This window comes from Carcharodon carcharias, chromosome 4 (assembly GCF_017639515.1).
Source record: "Carcharodon carcharias isolate sCarCar2 chromosome 4, sCarCar2.pri, whole genome shotgun sequence".
In the NCBI taxonomy this organism is placed as follows: domain Eukaryota; kingdom Metazoa; phylum Chordata; class Chondrichthyes; order Lamniformes; family Lamnidae; genus Carcharodon; species Carcharodon carcharias.
In genome coordinates, this window is record NC_054470.1 from 191,061,105 (window position 1) to 191,082,854 (window position 21,750).

Consider the following 21,750-nt stretch of genomic DNA (forward strand, 5'->3'; position numbering starts at 1 on the left):
GTCAGCAGAGTTTTCCAGAGCATTTTTCCCATTATTGATCCCGGAGTATTTTTCTGCTTTTGCCTCTCCCGGGAGATTAAGTGTTCATTTAAGGTGTCGGGGGTGGCCAGTGGAGGAAGCTGGGAAGAAGAAAATGTTTAATCCTGAAACTCTGGGCGTCGTGGTGTGGAAAAGACTTAATGAAACCAGCTTGACTTTTCCTGCCTACTACTTTTGTATGTATTTATCAGCTCGAACCTTTGGATTGCTAAAGGACACTATTTTCAGCAAAATGTTTCTTCAGTACGTTTCATATGCAAGTGCAGACAGCTGAGGATTGCTGTAGACAGCTGAAGAAAACTAACTCATTGTTGAAGTAACCTGTTATCCTTCAGAACCTTCAGTTCTGTTCACGTGTCTTCTCATTTCAAGCCCAGTCACTCAAGTTAATGGCTTTTTCCTTCCCTCAGACTGGAAGAGATTTTTGCACTATTTCCTCCCACTGCAGCAGACAAGTCATACAGTCCCTTCTTTGCAATCTCATGCTGTTCACCTTGCGATTTGAGGTTGTGTTCATTTCTTTACTGAGATTTTTGTTGCGTATGTTTTTTGGTTTGGATTTTGCTGCAGTTATGCAATGTTGCTTTCTAAGTTTACTTTCCTTGTGTTTTCATTAATGTGGTTTCAGTTCTCAAGATCCCATCCAAGATTCTCCCATCAGCTCCATATCCAGCAGTGACTGTGAGAGTGTTTCGGTCACAACCTGTAGTCTTTCCAGCACCTATACTCCAAGGTAATGAGACTTAAGGAAAAAGTACCTGCAGCTGTGAGTAAGGTGAACTGTGTGATTATGTTCTCATCTTAACTAGATGCTACTGGAAGAGTCTTCAGTATGGATGAGCTCGCATGCTGATGCCTGTATTCCTGTGATTAGGAATCCTTTTTTTATTCAGTTATTTTCGTGCATGTGTTCACATCTATAAAGGTACGTAGTTGATGCCAAGCTGCTGTTTTAAAGAAAAGACTATTCCAAGTCCTTAATCAAAGCTTGGGTAGCTTTTTATTATTTTTGCCACCAGATATTGTTAATATACATTGAGTTGCATAATTTGTCTGTCACAATGTTGTTCCTGCCCTCTCCTTGTTTGCCTTTAATGCTGAGCAGTATCAAAGGGCAATTTTTTTGACATCTGAAGCTGAAATTAGCGAAGTTGTCCCAGATGGAATCTAATAAATGGGGTTAATCTGTGCCTCTTCCATAAAGGGACACAGGCTGAGAGAAGTGAGGAAGAATATTTCCTAATTTATTTAAATACTGATGTTGAGCTTCTGAGTTGCTCCTTGGCACTGATCAGTGAGATTGCTTACTCTACTAGAATTGATTTACCATTAACTATATTTACAAAAGGGTTTTCTCGCACTTGATGTTTTCAGTCAAACTCCCTCTGAGATAAGAATACTGCTTTTTTTGCAATGAATATAAATTTTATAAGTTTAGCCAATCCTTTAGTCTATAGTACAGAGAGAGCAGACTGATCCTGTCTAATTTATTTTGCTGAAACTAGTTTAGGGAATGTGCTGTTCAAGCTAAAGAAATGGCACCAAGTGAAAATTGGTTTGGTGTAGGCTGTGCTAGTCAGTCTGAAACCATTGTTGGTTTGATCCAATTAAAGTCTGGTTCCCAATGGTTAAAACTGTACAGCCTATAACTACACACAATTCATTTTAAATTGGCACCAATCTTGCCGCTCTTGGCCATACAAGCCCTGAGTATGTGACAGTCAGCTGCTTTACTAGGCAACTTATTTGGAACCTAGGTTTCAGACTGTTTAAATATTTGTCCATTGGTATATGTCCGTATTGACCTCTTTTAGAATAGTATTTTATGCATGCAACTGAACTGTTTCCAGAGGAAGGAATAAATCCATATAATTTATTAATTTTAATTTTTAATCGAGATTGAAAAAAATGTAACTTGTTCCCTCTTAGCTCATTGCTAGCTAAGACCATTGATCAAAACTGTATGCTACTTTTTGGCTTTGTCACTCATAGTTCTTCTCAGCAACAGTTATAAAAGAATTAGTATTCCGCCAAGCCCTTCTTTTCCTTCTATCCTTTTATTAAAATGTTATGCTAATCTATGCTAAGATTTTAGATCATTTATCGGTATTCGGGGCTCCCTGTCAATATTGACTATTTCCAATTTCAATGTAACATAGAAACAGAAGGATCTTATTTCTGTGCCTCCAGTAAAATGTCAACCATTTCCTCAGTGCATTTTTTTTTTCAATATCTTGCACAGCCATCCTTGGGGAAATGATGTCTTGGGGCAATGATAGGCCAGCTATGCCAATCACCATTTTGGCATTGAATATAGCACAGGCTTCTGGGGTAACGTTAAAGGCCCTGCCCATGATGAGTTGACTTTTATCCTGGTTTCCAATGGTTAATGATGTACGGCATTTTTAACTACCTACAATTAATTTCAAATTGCTATTAATATTAGCACTTTTGATCATAGAGGCTATAAGGATATGTAGGAAAGGAGAAATATTTTCACATGCGTAGAAGGGTTGAGATTGAATGACATTGGAGCACAGATAAGGAAGCTTTATTCTGCATCTGATTGCAGTAAAGCTGACCGAAAAACATTTGATGCTGACAGCAAGTGCCCAAAGTGGCTTTTCTATTCCTTACCTGATCCCAAAAATTATAGCAAATCAATCTGGAGTTCCTAACCTAATTTCCACTTTTTCTTTCTGCTTTTCAGTCAGTTCTTGGTATAGAGTTTTCAGAAATTCACTCATGCTATTAACTTTGGTGGACAATAAAATTGATTTTGCTCCATCGCACCACCTCACACACAATGCGTTCGGAAGGATTTATACCACTGCAAACTGCTGAATAATTTTTTGTTGCGTGTGAATTTTTATGATCATTTCATGCTGACGGGAATTCGGGGAGCACCAAACTTGGCAGCCCCTTAATAACTCAGGAAATGGCTCAATACCTGCTCTTGGGGTGAGAGCTCTGCCTGTCATTTAATCTATGAGGGAGTATTATGACTGAGTGCTTGGTTGTGATTGGATTTCGTCAGTTCAGCATCGAAGCAAAAACAAGGCAGGATGGGAAGTAGTCTTTAAAATCTATAGCTTCTGGGATTGCCAAATGATAGAAGTTTTTGAATTGTTGTGATTTTGCTTAAGACACGAGACAGCCTGTAGTTGGGTGTCAGGTGTCAGAGTAATCATTTTTTATTCTTTCATGGGATGTGAGCATTGACGGCAAGGCCAGCATTTGTTGCCTATCCCTAATTGCATCTGAGAAGGCAATGGTCTTCTTGAGCTGCTACATTTTTAAAATTCATTCACGGGAAGTGGGCATCGCTGGCTGGGCCAGCATTTATTGCCCACCCTTAATTGCACTTGAGAAGGTGGCAGTGAGCTGCCTTCTCGAACCTCTGCAGTCCATGTGATGTAGGTACACCCACAATGCTTTTCGGGAGTGAGTTCCAGGATTTGGCCCCAGCACAATGAAGGAACGGCAATATATTTCTAAGTCGGGATGGTGAATGTCTTGAAGGGGAGCTTCTGGGTGGTCGTGTTCCCATGCATCTGCTGCCTTTGTCTGTCTAGATGGTAGCAACCGTGGATTTGGAAGGTCCTGTTAAAGGAGCCTTGGTATATTCCTGCAGTGCATCTTATAGATGGTACACACATCTGCCACTGTGCATCTGTGGTGGAGGGAGTGAACGTTTGTGGATAGGGTGCCAATCAAGCGGGGCTGCTTGGCTTCAGATGGTGTCGAGCTTCTTGTATGTTGTTGGAACTGCACTCATCCAGGCAAGTGGAGAGTATTCCATCACACTCCTGACTTGTGCCTTGTAGATGGTGGATAGACTTTGAGGAGACAGGAGATGAGATACTCGCTGCCGGATTCCTAGCCTTTGACCTGTTCCTGCACTATTTACATGGCTAGTCCAGTTTAGTTTCTGGTCAATGGAAACCCCCCCGGATGTTGAGTGGGGGATTCAGCGATGGTAATGCCATTGAATGTCAAGGAGCAATGGTTAGATTGTCTCTTGTTGGAGATGGTCGTGCTTGGCACTTGTGTGGTGCGAATGTTACTTGCCACTTGTCAGCCCAAGCCTGGATATTGTCCAGGTCTTGCTTCATTTCGACATGGCCTGCTTCAGGATCTGAGGAGTCATGAGTGATACTGAACGTTGTGCAATCATCAGTGAGCATCCCCACTTCTGACCTTATGATGGAAGGAAGGTCACTGATGAAGCAGCTGAAGATGGTTGGGCCAAGGACACTACCCTGAGGAACTCCTGCAGTGATGTCCAGAAGTGAGATGATTTACCTCCAGCAGCCACAACCATCTTCCTTTGTGCTAGGTATGACTCTAACCAGGGAAGAGTTCTCCCCTGACTCCCATTGACTTCAGTTTTTGATAGGGCTCCTTGATGCCCACTTGGTCAAATGCTGCCTTGATGTCAAGGGCAATCACTCTTAGTTCACCTCGGGAGTTAAGCTCCTTTGTCCATGTTTGAACCAAGGCTGAAATGAGGTCAGGAGCTGAGTGGCCCTGGCGGAACCCAAAATGGGCATCAGTGAGCGGGTTATTACTAAGCAAGTGCCACTTGATAGCACTGTTGATGACCCCTTCCATCACTTTACTGATGAGTGAGAGTAGACTGATACGGCAGTAATTGGCAGGGATGGCTTTGTCGTGCTTTTTGTGTGCAGGACATACCTGGTCAATTTTCTACATTGCCGGGATGCCAGTGTTGTAGCTGTACCTGGCTAGGGCTACAGCAAGTTCTGGAGCATGTCCACTTCGTAATTGTTTCTAAGAATTTTAAAACAGTCACATTAAGGGGTATGTAAGGGGTGATGGTGCTGGTAATATGAGTCGAATGGCCCCCAGGTGAATTCATTCCATTGTTCTCCAATTGTACGTCTTAATTCCAGCCTCAGCCCATTCTCTCCACTAAATCAACACACATTTTCTTACTTCCCATGTCAGGTGATTTTTTTGCTGCTTTCTTTTAACTTTACCATATGTCCTCTGGATGTGAACAACTCTGCAAGGCCAGATTTAATTGTTCACCCCTAGTTGCTCTGAGGAGGCAGTAATGAAGTGCCTTCATAGCAGCGGTTAGTTTTAAAACAGGCTTACTTGGCCACTTCAGATTGAGTCAGCCACCTATTTGAAACTAGCATCACATTAATGGTAGGAGTTGGATTTTTAACTACAGTCTGGCAGTTTTCATTGCCACTTGCAAATTGCCAGATTTATTAAATTCAATTTCACAACATACTGTAATCACAACTTTGAACTTCTATCTTAAACTTGTGAAATTGTTTCCATCAAGCAGTTATGAATAGTTCTGTACCTTAATTGGTTTGTCAGTGTTGCTTTTACTTGATATTCTCCAGTTGTATATTGTTTCTATTTAAACCTATGCATGCTTTTTAAGTGCGAAATCCCGTGCAGCTTTGAAATAAATTTGCGAAGTTGCAATATTTTGGAATAGTGTGTTCTGGCATTTTTCACTGCGCTGCCATCCCAGAATTCTGTCCCACTGAGCTTTCATTTCTTCGTTACATCTGCAACCAGTTGTTTAATCTTTTAAAATTGAAAATTGTCCAATTTGCAGAATAAAATTACTAGTGATTTGTCATACTACAATTTTCTGGATCTGAAGGGTTTTTTTTGGTACATTTAGCTACTTGTCATAATACATGAAATAAAAAAATTAAACCAGTGGTTAGGAGTTTAGTTAATGCAATTTTTGACAGGACCTTTAATGGAAGCATTTTATTGTGAGTCAAAGAAATTTGATTCCAGACAGAGTAAATGTGATTTCACAATGCGAATAGTCAAACATGATTATTGGATCTGTGGTAATTATCCAGTGTGAAAATAAAACAGCAAGCTAAAGATAAAGTCTGAATGCAGAGCTGGCGTATGACCTTCTAAAAGAGTTATGTTCCATTAGTGTAATGAATGTGATCCCTAAATGTAATCATCTTGATACAGCACTTTGGGGATTAGTTTCCTATTATAGTGTACAGAGAAAATGGGGTGAAGCGGTCAGTTGGCATTGTACTGTTATGCGTCATTCACTCATTTACACACATGTCCACAATACAAATGATTGGTATCAGATGTGCTTTATTTAATTTATTGATGCAGGTTGTACAATTAATGTTCTTAGTGGAGCAATAAAGAAGTGTAATGATTATATGAACTCTTCAATTAAGTCAATGTTCGGTCATTAATAAGTACATACTAAGGTTGGGGAAAGTAATATTCCAAGATCCTGAACTATTATTTTCAGATTCAGACAGTTTCTGGAGGTAAAACTAAATTAGAGATTTGAGACAGTTGCAAGAAACTGAAGTGTTGCATACAAATGCAGATGGTTTAAGCAGCCAACACTCGGGACAGGCAGCAACAGCCTTTTTATTGAATTATTAGCTTAATTTTTTCATGTTCAGAAATATGTTGCCATATTTTGAGAATATATGCAAGAAAAATAGGAAGGGGCATCCAAGATCCAGCTGCCCATCAGAAAAATCAAATTAAACTAAACTAATTGGCTTGAGAGATCTTGAGGATGAATGATGTCACATAATAGTAAAACATTGATTTAAAGGAGTATAAGGCAATCTAAAATTCAATCTGTTGGTCAGTTTTTTTTTTGTTCCTTTTCATTAAATCCTCTCCCTGAATGCCATTGATTTAATACCAAGTACAGTTCACAGGTGTTGACAGCCTTGCTCAATGGCCATTCTTTGAACTTCATGAGTGATTATAGGCCATTCAGCATGGATGGGAGGCCTAGATGATAACTCAGGCCTCCTAGTGATCGGTTAGAAAAGGCATTGGTAAACCTCTGAGAATAAGCCATCTGCTTTCTCAACAGCAGAGGCAGTTACAGACTGAAGAATTGTAATCACTTTCCATAAATTATTCACCATTTTTATAAAAAGTTATAGTCCTCCCTCCTCTGCTCCCCCTCCCCACCAAAAGTCTCTTTCCCACAAAAGCTCATTCTCCTAACTTAACTCTTGAGACCTAAATACATTTTAAATAATGTCTTAGCCTTTCTTGGTAGATTACCCCAAAAAGTAGGTACAATAGTTTTAATATTTAATTACACTTGAACTTTATTATTGTTGCTCCCAAATTCTTTTTATGCTGACCAAGGTGAGGGATATGATTGCTGGGGACTGGTGTCCTGACCTACTAAAGCACGGAAAGAAAAAGGAAAGATTTGCACTGCCTCATCAATCATCCTTTTCAACAGTAACATTTAAATATTATGCTGATGCTTTTAACTATCTATGCTAAGAATAGGCTGGTTCAAGTCAGTGCCTTGGCCTCCTCACTCCATACCCCTCGACTCCTCTGCCTAACGAAAATATGTCTAACTCTACCTTGAATAAATTCAAAGACCCAGCCTCCACTACTTTCTGGGGAAGAGAATTCCAGATACCAATAACCTTATGGGAGGAAAAGTTTCTCCTCAACCCTGTCTTAAAAGGAGACTTCTTATTTTTAAACTTAGCCCCCTGGTTTTAGTTTCTGTCCTCCCACCAATGCACCCCCCCCCCCCCAACCACATAAGCAGAAACATCCTCTGGATCTGATCCCGTCTTATCAAGTCTTCTCGGGATCTAATATGTTTCAATAAGATCACCTCTCATTCTTCTAAACTCCAATGGTTATAGGCCTAACCTGTTCAACATTTCTTCGTAAGATAAGCCCTTCATCCCAGGAATGAGTCCAGTGAATCTTCTCTGAACTGCTTCTAAAGCAATTTCATCCTTTTTAAATAAAGGGACCAAAACTGCACAGTACTCCACGTGGTCTCACCAAGGCCCTGTACAGCTGGAGTAAAACTTTCCTACTTTCATATTCCATTCTTTTTGCAGTAAACACCAACATTCCATTTGCCCTCCTAATCACTTGCTATACCTGCATAAATACTTTTTGTGGTTCATGTATCAGGGCATCTAGATGCCTCTGTCCTACCGAGTTCTGCAATCTTTCTCCATTTAAATAATATACTGCTTTTCTATTCTACCTGTAAAAGTGGACCAGTTCACATTTACCCATTTTATGCTCCATCTGTTACAGTTCGCCAACTCGAAAATGATTCATTTATCCCGACTCTGTCTTTCCTGCTAGTTAGCCAATTCTCTATCCAGGCTAATATATCGCCCCCAACAGTGTGAACTCTATCTTGTGCAGTAATCTTTTATGTGGCATCTGATCAAATACCTAATGGAAATCCAAATACACTACATCTACAGGTTCCCCTTATCCACCCTGCTTATTACATCCTCAAAGAAATCTTAATAAAAATAAATTTGTCAAACATGATTTCCCTTTCACAAAACCATATTGACTGCCTGATTGTATATGATTTTCTAAATGGCCTGTTACTATCTACTTAATAATGGATTCTAACATTTTCCCATTGACAGATGTTAGACAAACTGGCCTATAGTTTTCTGCTTTCTGTCTCCCTCCTCTCTTCAATGGTGGTGTTACATTTACGCTTTTCCAATCTGCTGGGACCTTTCCAGAACCTAGGGGAATTTGGAAGATTACATTCAATGCATCCTCTATCTCTGCAGCCACTTTCTTTAAGACCCTCGGATGTAGTTTGTCATGTCCAGGGGACATGTCAGCCTCAAGTCCCATTAGCATTCCCATTGATTTTCTCAAGTGATAGTCATCATTCTATGTTCCTCTCACCCTTTTGCCCCCTGCGTTTCTTCTATTCTTGGATGCTTTTTGTGTTTTCTGTTGTGAAGACAGATACAAAAGTCAATGTCTATAGCCATTTTCTTGTTTCCCTTATTAATTTCCCAGTCTCATCCTCAGAGGGACCAACACTCACTTCAGCTATTCATTTTTATCCCTTTAATATACTTGTAGAAGCTGTTACTGTCTGTTTTATGTTTCTTGCTAGTTTTGTCTCATACCCCAATTTCTCCTTTGCTGGTTTCTAAAATTTTCCCAATCTTACAGGCTACCATTATCTTTGCAGCATTGTATGCCTTTTCTTTCAATTTTGTACCATCCTTAACGTCCTTAGTTAGCCATAGATGTTACATCCATCTCATAGTCTTTCTTTCCCAATGGGATATATTTTTGTTAAGAGTTTATGAAATATCATCTTAAATGTCTGCCATTGCTGCTCTACCATCTTACCTTTTAACACATTTTCCCATTCCACTTAGCCAACTCTGTCTTCAGACCCTTCTAATTGCCTTTATTTAAATTTAAGACACTAGTTTCAGACCCACATTGCTCACCTTCAAACTCTACGTGAAATTCTCCCATGTTCTGATCGCCCTACCTAGATGATCCTTTACTGTAAGGTAATTGATTTCACGTTACCAGGCCTAAAGTAGCCTGTTCCCTGCTTGGTTTCAGGACAAATTGTTCTAAGACACTGTACAGAATACACTTTATGAGTACATCCTCAAGGTTACCTTGGCCAATTTGATTTGTCCAATTATATGAAAATTAAAATCACCCACAATTATTGCAGTACCTTTCTTACAAGCCCCATTATTTCTTGACTTATACTCTATCCTACATTGTAGCTACAGTTAGGAGACCTATAAACTACTCCCACCAGAGACTTTTCATTTGCCATTTCTTATCTCCGCTCAAACTGATTCTACATTTTGATGCTCCGAACAATGATTGTTTCTCACTACTGTACTGATCTCATTCTTTTCTTAACAAAGCCTACCCACCTTCTTTTGCTTTATTCCTGTCCTTCTAAAATGCCACTACAAGCCTCTGTAAAGGCTACCATATCATACTCATTAACTTCTACTTCTGCTATCAGTTTTTCCATCTTTTTATGAATGCTGCATGCATTCCGATAAAGAGCTTCAACTCTGTCTTTTTACCATTTTTCAATAATCTGACCTTATTTGCTGGTTCACTCTTACCAGAGGGTCCCTTTCTTCTCTCACACTGATTATGATTACCTGTACTGCTACCCTGCACTATTTTCTTACCCTTCTCTTTAACTTTCCAAATCTCCCATCAACTGAACCCTTCCCTCCACACCTCACATTATTTAGTTTAAATCCCCTTCTACAGTCCCAGTTATACGATTTGCCAGGACTCTGGTCTTAGCACGGTTCAGGCTGTCCCAATGGTACAGCTCCCACTTTCCCCACTACTGGTCTGAGTACCCCATGAATTGACACCCATTTTTCCCACACCAACCTTTGAGACACACGTTCAAATCTCTGATCTTGTTTATCATTTGTAAATTTGCTTGTTGCTCAGGTAGTAATCCAGATATGATTACTTTGTGTAGCTTTGCTTTTTAGTTTAGCCCTTGGCAGCTCATAATCAGCAGAACCTCTTCCTTAATCCTGCCTGTGCTGTTGGTACCTACATGGTCATGACAACTGGATCCTTCTCCCTCCTGCTGTAAGTTCCTCTCCAGCCCTGAGGAGATGTCCTTAACCCTAACACCAGAGAGGCAACACAGAGCAGTATCTATTCCCCTTACTATACTGTTCCCTACCACAACTATATGCCTTTCACTTCCCCCACTTGAATGGCTCCCTGCACCACAGTGCTGTGGTTAGTTTGCGCATTCTCCCTGTAGCTCCTGCTCTTGTCCTTGCAAGCTGCAAGAACATCAAACCTGTTGGACATTTGCCAGGGCCAAGACTCCACCATTGTTACTTTCTGGATCCCCGTGCCTGTCTTTCTTATAGTTACACCCTCCTGTCCCTAATCACGGACCAAATGCGAAGGACCTAGCCTAAGGGGTGTGACTGCCTCCTAAAACAAAGTATCCAGATAACATTGCCCCAACCTGATGCACTGCAGTGTCTGAAGGTTGGACTGTAGCTCGTTGACTCTGAGCTGAAGTTCCTCAAGCTGCAGGCACTTATTGTAGATATTTGGTCAAGGTTCGATTTGCTGCCCCTGGTGGATGATAAATTTAATTGATGTCAGCTTTGGTCCCTCTTCACCTGATACCCCTTGATGAAGGACAACAACAACTTGCAACTTGGTGCCTTTTATGCAATAGTAGAACAGATAACCAAAAGGTTGGTTAAAGAGGTACTTTTGAGATGTGTCTGAAGGGCGAGAGGTAGTTGAGGGGTGTAAAAAAACAAAAAGGCCATATTGAGTGACCTTGGAGGGTTTTAAAAGGTTTACAGAGATGAGGATAGGAGCGATGATGGAAGATTTTGAAAACAGTTCAGAATTTTTAAAACATGACATTGCGGGATTGGGAGCCAGTGAGCAAAAGAGTAATGAATGAATAGGACTTGGTAAATGAAACCAGTTATTCCAATTGATTCAGATATTCTTTTAGAATAAGTGCGCCTTCTCTTAAATTTTATAAGTAGAGTCCTTTTCTCAAAGTTAATTACCTGTCCTATCTTGTGGTCAAGGATTTAATTTTATCACACCACCTCTGATGTTTGAAACATTTATGGAAATTGATATACTAGGCGGTGTATCTAGCATTTTGCTTTGTTGTAAACACAAGCTGATCATTTGCCTTTTGGTTTTAAAATCTGGCCTTCTGAACTCAGCCAGCGTTAACACATGCTGTGTTTTTACAGCCCCGTTGGCAGTCTGACTACAAGTTCCTACACCTCCGAGGATGTAGATCAAGAGGAGATCCAACTCGCACTTTTGGCTGCCAAAGTTGCCACGAGAGAAAAGATCCGAGCCCGTTTCCATAGCAGCAGTGATCTTATTCACAGACTTTTCGTGTGCATTGCAGGTATCTGCACTCATTTGTTTTAACCTATGAGAATTGCCTGCTTTGCCTCCTTCTGTGCTGTAATCTCTTGTGTTTCTAATAATGTTATTTAATTGCTTGGCTTAACAGTTTGTCGTCAAATTTCAAATATATTTTAATATACAAGTGGGCTAAGAAACAAGTGGCTTGTGAAATGGATAAATGTTCAGCAATGTCGTTAGCTGTCCGTCAGTTCAAGGATGACATCAATTCAGGGTTGTAAATTTTTGCCAAGGGTCTTCAAGTGACTGAACAGGCCAATTCTCGACCTGCAGATCTTTGGGCACACAGGGCAGGATGTCCCAAGAGGTAGTGGGATCCAGCGTGCAGGATTTGCTTCTTTTTCTTTCCTTCTCTGCCGCTGCTATGGCCTCATTATTAAGACGTTTGGACTCAAATCATGATGTAGTTTGATGGACAAGTTGTTGGTAGGGTGAAGGCCTGATGAAGAAAAGCTGAACAAGTTGAGCCTATATCCATTGGATTTTAGAAGAATGAGAAGTGATTTTATTGAAACATATAAGATCCTGCGGGGACTTGAAAGGGTGGATATAGGGAGTATGTTTCTTCTTGTGGGGGAGACTAGAACTAAGGGACACAGTTTAAGAATAATAGATCTTTTAAGCTGGAAATCAGGAGAATTTTTTTCTTCTCTGAGGAATATTAGGATGTGGAATTCTCATCTCCAGAAAGCAGTGGAGCCTGGGTCATTGAACTTATTCAAGGCTGAGTTAGTTTTTGATAGAGAAGGATTATGGGAGTCAGACAGGAAAGTGGAGACCACAACCAGTCCAGCCATGAACATATCGAATGGTGGATCAGGCTCAAAGGGCCAAATGGCCTCTCCTGCTTCTAAGCAGATCTAACATCAGTTGGATCTAATAGGTTACTAAAAATATCCATCCAACATGAAGCACTTAGCAAGGCTATTAAGGTAACCTCAAGAAGAAATGTATATAATTGATTTTTCTTATAACTGGCGAGGTCTGCTTTCATTCTTGCTGTCCTGCTTTCATAATTGCGGTACTGCTATGTATCAGAACTACTGGTTAGAGCAGTGGTTTCTGAACATGTGTGCGAAGAATCCCTTGCATATGTTGATTTAGGTGTTTTTTAGTCAAAACATTATCTCAAACGTAAATAAGAAACAGGAGCAGAAATAGATGAATACCACTTTCTTACCACATCCGCAAAACCCTTGATTCCCTTAGTGTTCAAAAAAACTGTCGATCTTTGTCTTTGATATACTCATTGAGCATCCACAGCGCTCTGGTAGAGAATTCCAAAGATTCACAATCCCTTTCCATGAAGAAATTTCTTCTGGACAAAGATGGCCTAGATGAGGAATACATTGAATGTTTTCAGGACAGTTCCTCGGAACAACATGTTCTGGAATCAACCAGAGAGTAGGCTATACTAGACCTGGTATTGTGCAATGAGATCAGAGTAATTAATGACCTGAAAGTGAAGGTGCCCCTAGGTAGCAGCGACCATAATATGACTGAATTTTACATTCAATTTGAGGGAGAGAGAGAGGAGTGGGCCTGAGATTAAGTTTTTAAACTTAAATAATGGCAGTCATGAGGGCATGAAAGCTGAGCTAGCTAAAGTGAATTGATGGATTATGTTAAGGGATAGGTCAATAGGGATGCAGTAGCTAATATTTAAGGGGATATTTCAGAATATACAGAATAAATATATTCCAACGAATAAGAAAAAGTTCAAGAGATGGACACACCTTCTGCGGTTGACTAGAAAGGTTAAAGATAGTATCAAGCTTAAAGAAAAAGCATATAATTGTATAAAGATAGGTGGAAGGCCAGAAGGTTGGACAGAATATAAGGAACAGCAGAGAATGACGAAAAGACTAATGAGGAGAGAAAGAGTTAACAAGGTGAGCATTGGTCCTATAGAAATTGAGTCTGGAGAATTGATAATGGAAAACAAGGAGATGGCAGATGAATTGAACAGGTATTTTGCATCAGTTTTCACTATAGAGGATGCAAGTAACTTCCCAGAAGCAGCTATAAACCAGGAAATGGAAGTGGGGAAGGAAGTCCAGAAAATTAGTCACCAGAGAAGTGGTACTGAGTAAATTGTTGGAATTGTGAGCTGACAAGAGCCCAGGCCCTGATGGACTTCGTCCTGGGGCCTTAAAAGAGGTGTCTAGTGAGATAGTTGATGCATTGGTTTTAATTTTCCAAAACTCCCTAGATTCGGGGAAGGTGCCATTAGATTGGAAGATAGCAAATGTAACTCCATTATCCAAAAAAGACAGGAGACAGAAAGCAGGAAACCACGGGCCATTAGCTTAAAATCTGTCACAGGGAAAATGTTAGAAGCCACTATTAGCAGGGCAATTGGATAAGCTCAAGGTCATCAGGCAGAGTCAACATGGTTTTGTGAAAGGGAAATAGTGTTTAACCAACTTGATGGTGTTATTTGAGGAAGTAACATGTGCTGTGGATAAAGGGGAACCGGTGGATGTACTGTACTTAAATTTCCAGAAGGCATTTGATACAGTGCTACATTAAAGGTTATTGCATAAAATAAAAGCTCATGGTATAGGGGATAACATATTGGCATGGATAGAAGATTGGCTGGCTAACAGGAAGTAGAGTGTAGGCATAAATAGGTCTTTTTCAGGTTGGCAAGACATAACAAGTGGCCTGCCACAGGAATCAGTGCTGGGAGCTCAACTGTTTACAATTTAAATAAATGACTTGGATGAAAGGATGGTTGCCAAATTTACTGATGACACAAAGGTAGGAAAGTAAGTTGTAAAGAGGACATAAGGAGGTTACAAACAGATATAGGTAAATTAAATGAGTGGGCAAAGATCTGGCAGATGGAGTTTAATGTGGGAAAATGTGAAACTGTCCATTTTGGCAGGAAGAATAAAGGAGAAGCATATTGTCTAAATGGTGAGAGATTGCAGAGCTCTGAGGGTACAGATGGATAGGGTGTCCTAGTGCATGAATCACAAAAGGCTAGTATGCAAGTGCAGCAAGTAATTCGGAAAGCTAGTAGAATGTTATCATTTATTGAGAGTGGAATTGAATACAAAAGTAAGGAGGTTATGCTTCAGTTGTACAGAGCATTGGTGAGACTGCATCCAGGGTACTGTGTACAGTATTAGTCACCTTATTTAAGGAAGGATGTAAATGCGTTGGAAGCAGTTCAGACAAGGTTTACCAGACTAATACCTGGAATGATAGAAGCAAAATACTGCAGATGCTGGAAATCTGAATCAAAAACAGAAAATGCTGGAAAATGTCAGCAGGCCTGACAGCATCTGTGGAGAGAGAAAAACAAAATTAACATTTCGAGTCTGTATGACCTCTCATCAGATCTGAAGAGAAGTGGAAATGTGATGAAATTTGTACTGTTCGGGGGGGTGGGGCAGGTGGAGCTGGATTGAAGGCCAAGGATAGGTGGGCACAAAGGAGGGATTGACAAATATGTCATGAACTAAAGGACAAAGGGATTGTTATGGTCATGGTTAGTACTAAAAAGGTGCTAATAGGGCGTAAGAAAGCAGAATGTGATTATAGCAGAACAAGGATAGCATTGTGTAAAAGAACAACATGGTACAAGCTCTTGATCATCAGTAAAGTGGTGGAAGTGGTCATCAACAGTGCTATCAAGTGGCACTTGCTTCGCAATAACCTTCTCATTGACACCCAGTTTGGGTTTCGCGGGGCTCACTCAGCTCCTGACCTCATTATAGCTTTGGTTCAAACATGGACAAAAAAGCTGAACTCCCAAGGTGAGGTGAGAATGACTGCCTTTGACATCAAAGTAGCATTTGACCGAGTGTGGCATCAAGGAGCCCCAGCAAAACTGGGGTCACTGAGAATCAGGGTAAAACTCTCTGCTGATTGGAGTTATACCTAACACAAAGGAAGATGGTTGTTGTTGTTGGAGGCAAATCATCTCAGTTCCAGGATATCACTGCAGGAGTTCCTCAGGGTAGTGTCCTAGGCCCAACTACCTTCAGCTGCTTCATCAATGACCTTCCTTCCATCATATGGTCAGAAGTGGGGATGTTTACTGATGATTGGACAATGTTCAGCACCATTTGTGACTCCTCAGATATTGAAGAAGTCCTTACCCAAATGCAGCAGGACTTGGACACTATCCAGGCTTGGACGAACAAGTGGCAAGTAACATTTGCGCCACACAGGTGCTAGTCAATGACCATCTCCAACAAGAGAGAATCTAAACATATCTCCTTGACATTTAATGGCATTGCCACCACTGAGTCCCCCACTATCAACATCCTGGGCATTACCATTGACCAGTAACCGAACTGGACTAACTGTATAAATAATGAGGCTACAAGAGGAGGTCAGAGGCTTGGAACCTTGTGGCGAGTAACTTGCCCCCTGACTCCCCAAACCTGTCCACCAGCTACAAGGCACAAGTCAGGATTGTTTTGTAATTGCCTGGATGGGTGCAGTTCCAACAACACTCAAGACGCTTGACACCATCAGGGCAAAGCAACCTGCTTGATTGGCACCCCACTCACAAACTTTCACTCCCTCCACCACTGGCACAGTGGCAGCAGTGTGTACCATCTACAAGATGCACTGCAGGAACTCTCAAAGGCTCCTTCAACAGCACACTCTGAACCAACAACTGCTACCATTTAGGAGGGCAAGGGCAGCAGATACATGGAAACACCACCACCTGCAAGTTCTTCTCCAAGCCACTCACCACCCTAACTTGGAAATATATCGCCGTTCCTTCACTGTTGCTGGGTTAAAAGCCTGGAACTCCCTCCCTAACAGCGCGGTGGGTGTACCTACACCACATGGACTGCAATGGTTCAAGAAGGCAGCTCACCGCCACCTTCTCAAGGGCATTTAGGGATGGGCCATGCTCAGATCCCATGAATGAATAATGAAAAGACACAATGCGCCTCTGGTGCTGCCTGATGTGAGTTATTTTTTTTTTGTAAATTCTGTAACCTGTTTTGGAAAACTTAGATCTGCCCAAAGTTCCCTCTAACGTTTTTATGTGGCCTGCTCCTTTAAATGTGCCTTTGCACAGCCATACTTTCATCCTCTTAAATGAGAAACTTCTGCACACCTTCTGGATTGCAGCTGCACGTCTCATCGAAATATTGCCGCCTGTCTTTGGTTTTGAGTGAGAATGGAAATGTGTGGAAGTCAGCTAACATCATCTTTTATATTTGCCGGACAATGTGAAGAATTGCCTGCGTCTGTCTTGTCCACAAGTAGCAGGTGAAGTGGCTGCCTATCAGCCTCCTCTATCATCAGCAAAGTAATAGAAGGTGTCATTGACATCACTATTAAGTAGCACTTGCAAAGCAATAAATTGCTCACTGATTCTCAGTTTGGGTTCCACCAGCACTCCGTTCCAGAACTCAGTGCAGCCTTGGTTCAAACATGGACAAAAGAGCTGAGCTCCAGAGGTGAGGTGAGAGTGACTGTGCTTGACATCAAAGCAGCATTTGACTGGGTGTGGCATCAGGGAGCCCGAGCAAAATTGAATTCAAAGCGAATTGTGGGTCGGGGTGGGGGGGCACAGCGGAGCAGGGAGAGACAGGTGGTGGATCTCCCCAGTGATTGGAGTCATACCTAGCACAAAGGAAGATGGTTGTGGTCGTTGGTGGCCAGTCATCCCAATCTCAGGGCATCACTGCAGGAGTTCCTCAGGGTTGTGTCCGAAGCCCAACCATCTTCAGCTGCTTCGTCAATGACCTTCCCTCCATTAAAATGGTGAGCCGTGGAGATGTTCGCTGATGATTAGAGTGTTCAGGACCATTCAAGCCTCTTCAGATACTGAAGGAGTCCCTGTCCACATGCAGCAAGTCATGAACAATAATCAGGCTTGGACTGATGAGTCGGAGGCAACATTTATGCCAGGCAATAAGCCATCTACTATAAGAGAATGTATTTATCTCGCCTTGACGTTTAACAGTATTAATACTGCTGAAACCCCCACCATCAAAATCTTGGAGGTCACCATTGACCAGAAATATAATTGGACCAGCCATATAAATACTGTGGCTACAAGAACAGGTCAGAGGCTGGAATTTCTGCAACGAGTAATTCACCTCCTGACTCCCCAAAGCCTGTTCACCATCTACAAGATGCAAGTCAGGAGTGTGTTGGCATACTCTCCACTTGCTTCCAACAACGCTCAAGGAGCTTGACACCATCCAGGATAAAGCAACCCACTTGATTGGCACCTCATCCAGCACCTTAAACATTCATTTCCTCCATCACTGGTGGAAGTGGCAGCCGTGTGCATTGCTTTGTAGCAACTTACCAAAGCACCTTCAAAACCCACTACCTCATGACCTAGAAGGGCAATGATAACAGATACATGGGAGCACCACCACCTGCAAGTTCCCCTCCAAGCCAAATCATCCTGACTTGGAAGTATATCACCATTCCTTCGCTGTCACTGGGTCAAAATCCTGGAACTCCCTCCCTAACAGCATTGTGGGTGTACCTACACCATATGGACTGCAGCAGTTAAGAAGGTGGCTCACCACCACCTTCTCAAGGGCAAATGAGGATGGGCAACAAATGCTGGCCCAGCCAGTGATGCGCACATCCAGTGAAAGAATTAAACAAAACCTTAGTTTGGATGCACCTAAGGATATTGAGTGGTTCATGTATGATAACTGACTGATGGCGAGGGGTGGGGGAGAAAGTCATATTTTGGCAAATGCATTTACTGAAAGAATCAGCTCTCTGACCATCATAGGATTTGATGATCCAATCTCTACCTCAGCCCTGTAGCAATTTTATAAGTACATGATGCCTCGAGTTCAGATTGATACTTTATTTTTTTCCCAAAGAAAGATAATTGTTCTCATTTTTCTTGTTCCTGTGTGCCTTAGCCATTATTTTCTATATTAATGATGGAATGTAAATGCAAGATGTTGTTTAGCTTTGGATAAGTGAATTTAAGTTCCGCTATTTCATTGACTTGGTAACATATTGGCGAGTTTGTGGATCATAAACGATGTTGTAAATTGGATCTCAACACCACTTCCCCTTTTTTTTTAAACAAAAGAAAAGCATTTGAAATAAAAGGACTGTCATGATGGATTCAATAGCCCAGATCTTGGGGTCCCTGTAGCGGTGAACGCTGAGAAATTTTCTGCTATTGAGGGCTGCAGCAGCACTTCTGGGGAGCCTGCTTACACTCACATCCAGAAGTTGCTGTGCACCTGAATGGATTCCAGAGGAGCGCATGCTGATGGTTCCACTGGGATCTGTCAGTCAGGAACTTGGGCTGATTGCCCAGAACTTTTATCACTTTTTATGTTCCTTTTTTTAAGGGCTGCTCTTAGGCACAGAGTGAGGTGGGAGTGATGGTGTAGATGGGATGCGAGGGGAGCTGGGAAGAGGAGAGGTCGCTGTAGGGGGGATGGGGGGGTGAGGGTGGTGTGGGAGTATGCTGGGGGTAGCTGCATCACTGACCACAAGATCCAGGCCATTGTATTGATAGCATCATTGACAAATGTCACAAGTAGAAAAATGCAAATTAATAGATAACTTACACTTGTGGGATATGGTGGGGAAGTGAGATGAGACCTTTCTCCCCCATGTTTGCTCACCAGTTCATGACTGACTGACTGCAGGTGGTGCATTGAGATCCAATGGCTCCTTATTTTACAACAAGTCCATGAGCAGGAAATTACATATACTGTAACTTTTTAAAAAATCTCTCTCTCAACATCATAGGTGTTGCTGATCAGCTACAAACTAACTATGCAAGTGACCTGCGAAGCATTCTTAAAACCCTGTTCGAGGTCATGGCAACGAAGTTAGAATATGAGGGCAGCAGGACAGAGAAGATAGGTAATGAGCCAATGTTGATAATGGATTTATGAAACATTAACTTGCCTGTTTTCTGCACCTATGTTTGCTGAGCTTCAAAATGTTCTAGAGTTTGGAGATATTTGCCTGCATAGTATAACATTAAACCCATTTTTAAAATTCACTTTGTAATCCAGCTGTTGAAATTGAAAAGGCTTTTATGTCTAAATGTCTCAATTTTAGATTGTTTACAATTTAAATCAATAGTGAAAGAAATTTAAGGTTCAATAATATATTTCAAATCTGTGTAAAGATTTCTGTTGGAGGCGTAAGTGATTGAAATGAGAGCATTGATATGACTTCTATATCAATTGACTCCTATTGCTATTTATATGACTGCTATATCAATTCAATCCTGAACAAACCCATCTGTGCAGCTCAACTGCCTTAATTAACATAGCCATTGCGAGAGGGCCCTTTTAACTAATGGAGTTCCCAAGGGAGAAAACATATCATTGCTTTTTATTCCTCAGTGTGTTATGATGTAAGAAGCCTCTGATCTCCAGTGGTCCAGAGGATGCTGAGGAAATCTTGGGCAGCAAACAGTGTCATTCATTTCTTTGCAAGCCCTGGACATAAATGATTTGCTGTTGCTGAATGCACAATCTTGAGCTACTTCAGTCACTGCAGAAATTGCTTAAATTTTTTTATTCCTGCAAACTTAACTACACCTGGTTCCCCACATGTGGGGTCCAGGTAATGGATGGTGGGGGAGGGGAGCAGGGCAGGGCAGTGGTGGGGGATATCAGCTGCAAGGGAATGAGTAATGGAGAATGCACTTTTTTCCCCTCCTTCACCCCTGATCTCCAAAAGCCAACTATAATCAAATAGGCAACTTACAGGGGAAGTAGGTACCAGCAAGCTTATTTGTGTTGACATTCTTTTTCCAATACTAAAAAGAAAGGCTTGCATTTATATAGTGCCTCGCGATGTCCCTAAGCACTTCACATCCAGAAAAGTACTTTTTCAATAAAAATAGAAAGTGCTGGAAACTCAGCTGGTCTTCCATTGTATGTGGAGAGAGAAACAGTTAACATTTCAAGTTCAATATGACTCCTCTTTGGAACTCCTACAGAAGTATTTTTTTGTGTATGTAGTCACTGTTGTAATGCAGGAAATAGAACCATAGAAAAGTTATGGTGCAGTAAGAGGTCATTCAGCCCATCATGTCTGTGCCAGCCAAAAAAAAAGCTAGCCATTCATTTTAATTCCACTCCCCAACGCCTAATCCGTAGCCTTGCAGGTTACAACACTTCAGAGTTGAGCGTTTCAGCCTCAAGCACTAACTTAGGCAGTGAGTTACAGATGCCCACCACCCTGTGGGTGAAAATGCTTTTCCTCATGTCCACTCTAATCCTTCTACCAATCACCTTAAATCTATGCCCCCTGGTAATTTACCCCTCATCTAAGGGAAACAAGTCTTTCCTGTGTACCCTACCTAGGCCCCTCATAATTTTGTACACCTCAATTAGCTCACCCTTAAGGAAAACCACCCTAACCTATCCAATCTCTCTTAGCTGTAATTTTCAAACCCTGGCAACATTCTTGTAAATCTCCTCTGCACTCTTCAAAGCACCCTCCTTCCTGTAATGTGGTGTCCAGAACTTTACAGAAAATTCCAACTGTGGCCTAAGCAGTGTTTTATACAGTTCCACCATTACATCCCTGCTTTTGTATTCAATACTTCGCCCAATAAAGGAGAGTATTCCATATGCTTTTTTGACCAACTTGTCAACCTGTCCTGCCACCTTCAAGGACCTGTGGGCGTGCACTCCAAGGTCTTTCACTTCCTCAATCCCTCCCAATAACTTCCCATTTATTGAGTATTCCCTTGCTTTGTTTGCCCTCCCCATATGCATTACCTCACACTTTTCCGGATTGAATTTCATTTGCCACTTCTCTGCCCACTAAACCAAAGCATTGATATCATTCTGAAGTCGACAGCTATCCTCTTCACTATCAACTACACAGCAACCTTTTGTGTCATTTGCAAATTTCCCAATCAGGCCTCCCATATTTAAGTCTAAATCATTAATATATACAACAAAAAGCAAGGGCCCCAACACTGAGCCCTGTGGAACA

At 41.4% G+C, this 21,750-nt stretch overlaps 1 protein-coding gene across 6 annotated transcripts in view; it reads left to right on the plus strand.

The window, feature by feature from the left end:
• Nucleotides 1–21,750, plus strand: part of zfyve28 (zinc finger, FYVE domain containing 28) — a 259,216-nt gene that overhangs the window by 212,977 nt on the left and 24,489 nt on the right. For 5 of the 6 annotated variants that reach the window (XM_041186011.1, XM_041186012.1, XM_041186013.1 and 2 more), the window contains 3 exons: nucleotides 668–772; nucleotides 11,622–11,785; nucleotides 19,534–19,650. In XM_041186011.1, the coding sequence (XP_041041945.1) occupies nucleotides 668–772; nucleotides 11,622–11,785; nucleotides 19,534–19,650 (386 nt within the window). Of the gene's footprint in view, nucleotides 1–667; nucleotides 773–11,621; nucleotides 11,786–19,533; nucleotides 19,651–21,750 lie in introns of those variants that run through there. The other variant, XM_041186014.1, reaches the window with a different exon arrangement.